At 46.3% G+C, this 11,758-nt stretch overlaps 1 protein-coding gene across 2 annotated transcripts in view; it reads left to right on the top strand.

Annotated features, from left to right (window-relative positions):
• Positions 1–5: 5 nt before the first annotated feature.
• Positions 6–11,758, top strand: part of LOC148442664 (uncharacterized) — a 76,974-nt gene continuing 65,221 nt past the window's right edge. The window contains exons 1-5 of one of the 2 annotated variants that reach the window (XM_088463622.1): positions 6–137; positions 9,902–10,059; positions 10,960–11,151; positions 11,406–11,484; positions 11,601–11,698. In XM_088463622.1, coding sequence (XP_088319748.1) covers positions 9,982–10,059; positions 10,960–11,151; positions 11,406–11,484; positions 11,601–11,698 — 447 coding nt within the window. In that variant the 5' untranslated portion in view covers positions 6–137; positions 9,902–9,981. Of the gene's footprint in view, positions 138–9,901; positions 10,060–10,959; positions 11,152–11,399; positions 11,485–11,600; positions 11,699–11,758 lie in introns of those variants that run through there. The other variant, XM_088463623.1, reaches the window with a different exon arrangement.

The following is an 11,758-nucleotide window of genomic DNA, read 5'->3' on the forward strand; positions in this document are numbered from 1 at the left end:
ATAACAGTTATTATGGGAGCGGCGGCCATTTTCCCCTGGTCTGAGCTCTGTCTCCTCTGATCTATTCCCAGCACAGGAACAGGAGAGACGGAGAGAGCAGCCATTGTATTGTTCTGTCTGACTCTGACAGCAGCCAGGTAATATCATTACTATTATTATTATTATTATTATTAGTATGTAGGCAGAGCAGACTCTAGTGTCACCTTGCTTGTCTACATTCGGAGTACAGCTGGAGCAGACTCTTGTGCTGCATTGTTATTGTGCCGGTAGGTTACACTTTAGTGCATATAGTGTGCTATTTTTATAATACAGGTGATTCAGACATTGTTGTTACTATAATACAGGTGGCGCAGACCCCGTTGTTACAATAATACAGATGGCGCAGACCCTGTTGTTACTATAATACAGATGGTGCAGACCCAGTTGTTACTATAATACAGGTGGCGCAGACCCTGTTGTTACTATAATACAGGTGGCGCAGACTCAGTTGTTACTATAATACAGGTGGCGCAGACCCTGTTGTTACTATAATACAGGTGGCGCAGACTCAGTTGTTACTATAATACAGGTGGCGCAGACCCCGTTGTTACTATAATACAGGTGGCGCAGACCCCGTTGTTACTATAATACAGGTGGCGCAGACTCTGTTATTACTATAATACAGGTGGCGCAGACCCCGTTGTTACTATAATACAGGTGATGCAGACTCAGTTGTTACTATAATACAGATGGTGCAGACCCAGTTGTTACTATAATACAGGTGGCGCAGACCCTGTTGTTACTATAATACAGGTGGCGCAGACTCAGTTGTTACTATAACACAGGTGGCGCAGACCCTGTTGTTACTATAATACAGGTGGCGCAGACTCAGTTGTTACTATAATACAGGTGGCGCAGACCCCGTTGTTACTATAATACAGGTGGCGCAGACCCCGTTGTTACTATAATACAGGTGGCGCAGACCCTGTTGTTACTATAATACAGGTGGCGCAGACTCAGTTGTTACTATAATACAGGTGGCGCAGACCCCGTTGTTACTATAATACAGGTGGCGCAGACCCCGTTGTTACTATAATACAGGTGGCGCAGACTCTGTTATTACTATAATACAGGTGGCGCAGACCCCGTTGTTACTATAATACAGGTGATGCAGACTCAGTTGTTACTATAATACAGGTGGTGCAGACTCAGTTGTTACTATAATACAGGTGGTGCAGACCCCGTTGTTACTATAATACAGGTGGTGCAGACTCTTGTGCTGCATTGTTATTGTGCCGGTAGGTTACACTTTAGTGCATATAGTGTGCTATTTTTATAATACAGGTGATTCAGACATTGTTGTTACTATAATACAGGTGGCGCAGACCCCGTTGTTACAATAATACAGGTGGCGCAGACCCTGTTGTTACTATAATACAGATGGTGCAGACCCAGTTGTTACTATAATACAGGTGGCGCAGACCCTGTTGTTACTATAATACAGGTGGCGCAGACTCAGTTGTTACTATAATACAGGTGGCGCAGACCCTGTTGTTACTATAATACAGGTGGCGCAGACTCAGTTGTTACTATAATACAGGTGGCGCAGACCCCGTTGTTACTATAATACAGGTGGCGCAGACCCCGTTGTTACTATAATACAGGTGGCGCAGACCCTGTTGTTACTATAATACAGGTGGCGCAGACTCAGTTGTTACTATAATACAGGTGGCGCAGACCCCGTTGTTACTATAATACAGGTGGCGCAGACCCCGTTGTTACTATAATACAGGTGGCGCAGACTCTGTTATTACTATAATACAGGTGGCGCAGACCCCGTTGTTACTATAATACAGGTGATGCAGACTCAGTTGTTACTATAATACAGATGGTGCAGACCCAGTTGTTACTATAATACAGGTGGCGCAGACCCTGTTGTTACTATAATACAGGTGGCGCAGACTCAGTTGTTACTATAATACAGGTGGCGCAGACCCTGTTGTTACTATAATACAGGTTGCGCAGACTCAGTTGTTACTATAATACAGGTGGCGCAGACCCCGTTGTTACTATAATACAGGTGGCGCAGACCCCGTTGTTACTATAATACAGGTGGCGCAGACCCTGTTGTTACTATAATACAGGTGGCGCAGACTCAGTTGTTACTATAATACAGGTGGCGCAGACCCCGTTGTTACTATAATACAGGTGGCGCAGACCCCGTTGTTACTATAATACAGGTGGCGCAGACTCTGTTATTACTATAATACAGGTGGCGCAGACCCCGTTGTTACTATAATACAGGTGATGCAGACTCAGTTGTTACTATAATACAGGTGGTGCAGACTCAGTTGTTACTATAATACAGGTGGTGCAGACCCCGTTGTTACTATAATACAGGTGGTGCAGACTCCGTTGTTACTATAATACAGGTGGTGCAGATCCCGTTGTTACTATAATACAGGTGGTGCAGACTCAGTTGTTACAATAATACAGGTGGCGCAGACTCAGTTGTTACTATAATACAGGTGGTGCAGACTCAGTTGTTACTATAATACAGGTGGTGCAGACTCAGTTGTTACTATAATACAGGTGGCGCAGACCCAGTTGTTACTATAATACAGGTGGCGCAGACTCTGTTATTACTATAATACAGGTGGCGCAGACCCAGTTGTTACTATAATACAGGTGGCGCAGACCCAGTTGTTACTATAATACAGGTGGCGCAGACTCCGTTGTTACTATAATACAGGTGGTGCAGACTCAGTTGTTACTATAATACAGGTGGTGCAGACTCAGTTGTTACTATAATACAGGTGGCGTAGACCCAGTTGTTACTATAATACAGGTGGCGCAGACTCAGTTGTTACTATAATACAGGTGGTGTAGACCCAGTTGTTACTATAATACAGGTGGCGCAGACTCAGTTGTTACAATAATACAGGTGGCGCAGACTCAGTTGTTACTATAATACAGGTGATGCAGACTCAGTTGTTACTATAATACAGGTGGCGCAGACCCAGTTGTTACTATAATACAGGTGGCGCAGACTCTGTTATTACTATAATACAGGTGGCGCAGACCCAGTTGTTACTATAATACAGGTGGTGCAGACTCTGTTATTACTATAATACAGGTGGTGCAGACCCCATTGTTACTAAAATACAGGTGGCGCAGACTCAGTTGTTACTATAATACAGGTGGCGCAGACTCAGTTGTTACTATAATACAGGTGGTGCAGACCCAGTTGTTACTATAATACAGGTGGCGCAGACTCAGTTGTTACTATAATACAGGTGGCGCAGACTCAGTTGTTACTATAATACAGGTGGCGCAGACCCCGTTGTTACTATAATACAGGTGATGCAGACCCAGTTGTTACTATAATACAGATGGCGCAGACTCAGTTGTTACTATAATACAGGTGGCGCAGACTCAGTTGTTACTATAATACAGGTGGCGCAGACCCCGTTGTTACTATAATACAGGTGGCGCAGACCCCGTTGTTACTATAATACAGGTGATGCAGACTCAGTTGTTACTATAATACAGGTGGTGCAGACTCAGTTGTTACTATAATACAGGTGGCGCAGACTCAGTTGTTACTATAATACAGGTGGCGCAGACCCCGTTGTTACTATAATACAGGTGATGCAGACTCAGTTGTTACAATAATACAGGTGGTGCAGTATAATACAGGTGGCGCAGACTCAGTTGTTACTATAATACAGGTGGCGCAGTCTCCATTATTACTATAATACAGGTGGTGCAGTCTCCATTGTTACTATAATACAGGTGGTGCAGTCTCCATTGTTACTATAATACAGGTGGTGCAGTCTCCATTGTTACTATAATACAGGTGGCGCAGACCCTGTTATTACTATAATACAGGTGGTGCAGTCTCCGTTGTTACTATAATACAGGTGGCGCAGTCTCCATTATTACTATAATACAGGTGGTGCAGTCTCCATTGTTACTATAATACAGGTGGTGCAGTCTCCGTTGTTACTATAATACAGGTGGTGCAGACTCCGTTGTTACTATAATACAGGTGGTGCAGACTCAGTTGTTACTATAATACAGGTGGCGCAGACTCAGTTGTTACAATAATACAGGTGGCGCAGACTCAGTTGTTACTATAATACAGGTGGCGCAGACTCAGTTGTTACTATAATACAGGTGGCGCAGACCCAGTTGTTACTATAATACAGGTGGCGCAGACTCTGTTATTACTATAATACAGGTGGCGCAGACCCAGTTGTTACTATAATACAGGTGGTGCAGACTCTGTTATTACTATAATACAGGTGGCGCAGACCCCATTGTTACTAAAATACAGGTGGCGCAGACTCAGTTGTTACTATAATACAGGTGGCGCAGACTCAGTTGTTACTATAATACAGGTGGCGCAGACCCAGTTGTTACTATAATACAGGTGGCGCAGACTCAGTTGTTACTATAATACAGGTGGCGCAGACCCCGTTGTTACTATAATACAGGTGATGCAGACTCAGTTGTTACTATAATACAGATGGCGCAGACCCAGTTGTTACTATAATACAGATGGCGCAGACTCAGTTGTTACTATAATACAGGTGGCGCAGACTCAGTTGTTACTATAATACAGGTGGCGCAGACCCCGTTGTTACTATAATACAGGTGATGCAGACTCAGTTGTTACTATAATACAGGTGGTGCAGACTCAGTTGTTACTATAATACAGGTGGCGCAGACTCAGTTGTTACTATAATACAGGTGGCGCAGACCCCGTTGTTACTATAATACAGGTGATGCAGACTCAGTTGTTACTATAATACAGGTGGTGCAGTATAATACAGGTGGCGCAGACTCAGTTGTTACTATAATACAGGTGGCGCAGACCCTGTTATTACTATAATACAGGTGGTGCAGACTCAGTTGTTACTATAATACAGGTGGCGCAGTCTCCATTATTACTATAATACAGGTGGTGCAGTCTCCATTGTTACTATAATACAGGTGGTGCAGTCTCCATTGTTACTATAATACAGGTGGTGCAGTCTCCATTGTTACTATAATACAGGTGGCGCAGACCCTGTTATTACTATAATACAGGTGGTGCAGTCTCCGTTGTTACTATAATACAGGTGGCGCAGTCTCCATTATTACTATAATACAGGTGGTGCAGTCTCCATTGTTACTATAATACAGGTGGTGCAGTCTCCATTGTTACTATAATACAGGTGGTGCAGTCTCCATTGTTACTATAATACAGGTGGTGCAGTCTCCATTATTACTATAATACAGGTGGCGCAGACCTTGCTTGGTAAGAGACTGCTTTCTGGTGTCTTGGTAGCATACAATTAGTCAGCAATATCTGGTAAATATACACAGTGGAGTCACATTATTATGAGCACCAGCTAATAGCCAGAGTAACCACCGTGTGCAGCACAGACAGCAGCTAGAGGGTGCTGGTAGGTGGGCACAGGTATATGGAGCCATGCTGACTGCAGTGCATCCCACAGCTGCTGGAGGGTATCCATAGAGCGAACACAACAATGGTTGCAGGGTGTTTATTCTCCGATGTTTCTCGCCTGACACGCCAGCGTCCATCCGTTCGATGAAGCAGAAAATGTGACTCATCAGAGAAGACAACCCTTCACCAATTAGCACAGATCCAATTCCGATACAGGTGTGAAAATTGAGGCATTTTCCGGCGATGCACCTTCGTTAGTATAGGTGCAGTGACCATCCGTTTGCTTCGGAGCCCCATACGCAGCAGGATTTGTTGAATTGTCATTTTTGGACACACGTCTGGTGCCCCCCCAGGTTCATTTTGACGGTGAGCTCTTCCACTGTAGTATGTCGGTTGGCCCTCGCGCACCTTCGTAGCCGACGTTTACCTCTCACATCAATCGCACGTTGTGCTCCGCAGTTTCCAAGTCGGTTATACCCGATGGTGCCATTTGTCCAGTCACGATACACCTTCACCACAGCAGCACACAAGTTCACAAGCTGCGCTGTATCAGAAATACTGCCACCCTTGGCCAGAGAGCCAATAATCAACCCTTTCTGCAACTCGGATAAATCGCCCCTTTTACCCATGACAGCAATGAGTGATATGTGTGCAGACGGCCTATCGCACACCTTATATACCCACCAAGCCAGCGCACGCCACGTGACGTACTTCATGGGCATACGCGCTGACGATGTCAAATGCAGGAGGTGGTCATAATAATGTGACTCAACTGTATAACGGTAGTGTATAGATCCCCTTCACTAGTTGTACCTTATTGATCCCCTTCACTAGTTGTACCTGGAAGTGACGTGGAGTGAGTGCAGAAGAGTGATTCCATGCACATAAAGGCCACCAACAGAAGAAATTGTCCCCTCGCAGGATCTCTTTGCTCGCCACACTTCGGGCACGGGGGCTCGCTTCGCTTCCCACAGGTTTATATTCTCCATCTATGTCCACGTGGATAGTAGGGAATGGCATTGGACAGTAACTGATGATGTTGGTACATCTATGGATGGGGATCTATCCACTACCACATGGAATCCTCCTGAACGGCTCAGCTCACTGCAGCGCCCCCTGCCTCTGTGGAGCTATCAGTACACGACCTCATTTGGGGGTGGTTGACAGAAAGGAAGAAAATACAGACTCCTCGTAGGAAGCTGCTGCTGCTCAGGACAGGGTGCAGCCCAGAATCCCTGGAAGTAGCCAGCTCTGCTCCTCAGCACTATCTGCATACACAGTGGGGAAACATGCCCCCTCACCACTACCGTGCCTTCTCCATCACTGTGACCAGATCTGAGGGTAGGGTTACCACCTTTTCATTTTACAGGTTCCTGAGACGTTGCCAAAAACAGCACTGTATATGCTATAAAGGCCGCTCATGCCCTTTTATATGACTCTTGTCCCCTTGTGTCCCTTCGTAAGCCTCAAAGCCCCTTCATATGCCTCAGAGCTCCTTATGCCAGTATATGCCAGCCCAGAGCCCCCACATGCACCTTTATATGCCTCAGAGCCTCCTCACACCCCTTTTTTATGCTTTAGAGCCCCCTTGGACCATTTTACATTGGTTGCCTGGAAGTGTGACTCAGTGATAGTGTGATAGTATGCAGCTGGCATCGATAAACAGGAAGAGGTGCCAGTATGGAGCTACAGTATGTTAGCCTGCCATTCTGGGTGCTCAAACAGAGCTAGAGTATGTTTGCCATCTATTCTGGTTGCCAGAATGGAGTTTTGAGTACATTAGCAATCTGTTCCTGGTGCTGGATTATAGCTCTGATAACCTTAACCAACCGTTTTTGGTGTTGGGGTGAGCTCTGAGTATGATAGGCAGGTGTTTGGGCTACCGCAATGGAGCCCTGAGTATTTTACCTATCTGTTCTGGGAGCCAGAATGTAGCTCTGTGTACAATAGCCAGCAATTCTAGGTGCTGCTATAGGGCTACGAGAACCTTGGCCATTCCTTATAGCTGCCCCAATTGGTTCTACCAGTGCCTTAGCCATCCATTCTGGGTTCAAGACTAGGGCTGTAATTACCTGATCCCTTCATTCCAGCTGCTGGAATATGTGCTGGAGCAGTAGTTCTATCTGTTTGAGTTGTCAGAACAGATGTTAGGTTACCAATTCCATCTCTTCCAGCTCCGAGAATAGGTGTCTCAGTACCATGGATGTAAATAGAGCATTTGGCCCTACAGCAACATTTTGAAGGGGCCCCTGCAAAACACACACCCAGAGGGAGAGCATCTGCATACAAAGGGCCACAATTTCAAGTCATCCTTCACTTTTACCCCAACACTGGGGACAACATCATATCTAGGGAGGGGACTAATAACCCTCTCACCCAGGAAGGCTCAGGCCATCCATGGTTACCAAGTCACTAATAGAGTGAGGCACCTGGGAGTGTCGGTGTAACCTCCTTTACATGGATCAGGTCCGCTTCCTCAGGCAAATTGTATCAAGTATGTGTCTTGGAGGTCCAGGACTCTTGGCCTTGAGGGAGAGACATTGGTGTAACCTCCAGCAATGCCGTGTGGTGGTCACTGAGCAGCCCTATGAAGCTGGGTCAGAGGAACATCTGAGAAACACTGACTTAGACTCTATGGCTCTGGGAATGATGGGACTTAGAAGCTCATTCAGACCCGGACGCTAAGCTGCGCTCTCTCGCAGCCATCAGGGGGCGGATATGCAAATTTCGCGATCGCACAGCCAGGCTAAAGGATGCCCTCTATGTCTTAGAGAGCGACGGCAGTGTGAACACTCGCAGGAGTAAGGACGCGCACTTTTCTTTCTTAGCACACGTCATCTCCAGGAAGTGTGTGATTAATCTATAACATCAAGAGCCATCAGAGCTGCTCACAGCCCTTAAGGTAGACCCTACCCCACCGCAAGCACTGCGATCACTGCAGGCTGAAATAAAACTAGGTGAAGTGTACAATGACGCTGACATGCTAATTATGCACGCCCAAAGAACGCTGTTTTGACGCTCGGACACGCCTGCGTTCGCACATCCACTCCCCCTTTTTCCGTAATCGGTATTATTTACCGCCGGACCCCTGCCCGGTGGTTGGAATCCCGACACCAGGAGGCCGGCAGAGGAGGAAATCCCGATCGTCGAAGGTAAGTATAGACTAACCTATTTCTAACCCCCTAACCCTAACCTTTCCCCCCTGTACCTAACCATAATCCCCCTCTAAGTGCCTAAACCTAACCCCCCCTTCCCCGCTGCCTAAACCTAAGTCCCCCCCGGGGGTGCCTAAAACTAACCCTCCCTCCCCCTAGCCTAACCCTAAGTCCCACTCGGGAGCCCTAAACCTAACCCCCCCGCGCGCGGATGTACGCAGAGGTGTCCGGCATCACTTTGATCGGGTTGCCGGGCGTCAGTCTCCCGGCGTGTGTGAAATGACAGGTGTCTAGATGTAGATGCCGGTCGTTTAACTCTCGACGGGATATGACAGTCGGGAAGCCACCGGCTTCTTGACTGCATACCCTTTTTCCCAGATCATCCCATGTTACCACCCACAAACGGCACTCTCTGTCACTGAAAGGAGCGGCCTGTCTGTGTTCTTCGAGCGAGCACTTCCCCATCGCACAGACTAGTTTGCGCATGTGTATTTTGCCACACATGCATGTGCTGATGGGCGACAATCGCCCATAGCGAGTGAATGAGGCTTAAGGTGCCCACACACATAGCGTCATTTTACACGATTTGGCCGATTTCGACGAATCGTGACGACGAAACGGGTAAAAAAAGTACAAATCGTGAGTTTATACTCACAAGCACGATACCGATGCGCGTCCCCACTCGTCGTATATCGCATCTTCTGATCTGCCGTGCTGTAGGGCAGATCAGCCAATCTGGGATACAATGCATTGGCTGCAAGATAGATCTTTAGTCAGATTGCACATTTTTAACTCCAAATCGTGATCACGACGACAAGGGAGCTCCCGTGAAAGTTCATGAGGAAATTGACCATAAAATCGTATCGTCAGGACATCGGTATGTGTGTGGGCACCTTCAGCGTCTGGGTCTGAATCGGCTCCTTAGTGGTCACTCATGTATTTTTATGGGCAACGTGATAGCATAGTGGACAGCATTAGTAATTCACAGCACAAGGGGTCATGAATTAAATTACTGAACAAGGCTCTGTCTGTGTGGATTTTGTATGTTCTCTTTGAGTTTGCATTGGTTTCTTCCAGGTGCTCTGGTTTCCTCCCACTCTCCATAGCCACACTGGTAGGTTAGCTCGCTTCTTTCAAAACTACTTCTAGAGCGTGTGTGTATGGGCTGTCTATGTGGTAGGAATGTAGATTGTAAGCTCCCCTGGGCAGGGACAGATGTGACTAAATATTCCCTATAAAGCGCTGTGTAATATGTGCACACTACATAAATAACTGGTAATAAATAGCTTCTAATAATTATATTCATTCCTAGATTTCTGTGCAGTGAGGCCTCAGATCCTTGTTACTAGAAGTCACGTGAGGGTGAGACGTGTCCTGTATAAATCACTGAGGATGGACAAGGACAGGAGTCACATGACTGAGAGGATACTAAACCTCACCCTGGAGATCATCTACCTGCTGACTGGGGAGGTGAGAGGGTCTGGGGGTGTCACAGTGACATTACTTATATCTATAGTAATAATACAGGGACATCACTGGGGAGGTGAGGGGATCTGGGAGTGTCACAGTGATGTAACTTATATCTATAGTAATAATACAGGGACATGACTGGGGAGGTGAGGGGATCTGGGAGTGTCATGGTGATATCACTTATATCTATAGTAATAATACAGGGACATCACTGGGGAGGTGAGGGGATCTGGGAGTGTCACAGTGATGTAACTTATATCTATAGTAATAATACAGGGACATGACTGGGGAGGTGAGGGGATCTGGGAGTGTCACAGTGACATCACTTATATCTATAGTAATAATACAGGGACATGACTGGGGAGGTGAGAGAATCTGGGAGTGTCACAGTGACCTCAGTTATCTATAGTAATAATACAGGGACATGACTGGGGAGGTGAGGGGATCTGGGAGTGTCACAGTGACATCACTTATATCTATAGTAATAATACAGGGACATGACTGGGGAGGTGAGGGGATCTGGGAGTGTCACAGTGACATCACTTATATCTATAGTAATAATACAGGGACATCACTGGGGAGGTGAGAGGATCTGGGAGTATCACAGTGACATCACTTATATCTTAAGTAATAACCGAGCAGAAGGGAGCCGGTCTCGGATATAGTATAAGTCCCACAGTTCTCACTGGAATTGAGATTTAGTACATTGCTCGCAGTATGTTCTTTTCTTTTTGTCACTGACACAAATATGTCAGAGCTGCAAGAGATTCTATATACCCTGCTTTTTTCTATATAAAAGAGATTGTTACAGTACTTGTTACAAAGTTATCACCTGAGTAAACAGCCCCATTTCGGTGAAGTTTAATTGACCTTTTCATTGATATCTTCCCCAATACACAGGATTACACAGTAGTGAAGAAGACAACTGGTGAGTGTGAGACATCCAGCAGCCATCTCCGTGTGTCAGGAGTACTGAGCAGTACCCAGAGCCCCATCACGGTGCCTCCACCTCACTCACTGATACATGAGAGACACAATGACCAGAAGATCCTGGACCTTACCAACAAGATCATTCAGCTGCTGACTGGAGAGGTGACTGCTGGGAATAGGACATTATACAGTAACACCAGGGGATGTGTCTGGGTGATGACTGGAGAGGTGACTGCTGGGAATGGGACATTATACAATAACACCAGGGGATGTGTCTGGGTGATGACTGGAGAGGTAACTGCTGGGAATGGGACATTATACAGTAACACCAGGGGATGTGTCTGGGTGATGACTGTATCATTGTGTGTGTCAGGTTCCTATAAGGTGTCAGGATGTCACTGTCTGTCTCCATGCAGGTTGGGGAGTATATAGAAGAACACAGAGGTCTGTACAAGGATGTGATGATGGAAAATCACCGGCCCCTCACATCACTGGGTAAGAGGAGACTGTCATTTATTGTACAGGGGAGAGCAGGTATGGGGGCCCCTATAAACACATCATCTGATAATCACATATATACAATGTACTCAGTCACTGTGTGTCTCCTACAGATGGACCCAGTAACAGAAATATTCCAGGGAGATGCCCCCGTCCTCTTTATTCACAGAATTGTACAGAGGAGAATCAAAGGATCCCACAGAAGCATCAGGTAGATGGGATTTAGGGTTTCACCGATGTAGCAAAGTGACTTTATATGATCTGTGGAGAA

This window comes from Taudactylus pleione, unplaced genomic scaffold, assembly GCF_031769625.1.
Source record: "Taudactylus pleione unplaced genomic scaffold, aTauple2 ptg001421l, whole genome shotgun sequence".
Classification (NCBI taxonomy): Eukaryota; Metazoa; Chordata; class Amphibia; order Anura; family Myobatrachidae; genus Taudactylus; species Taudactylus pleione.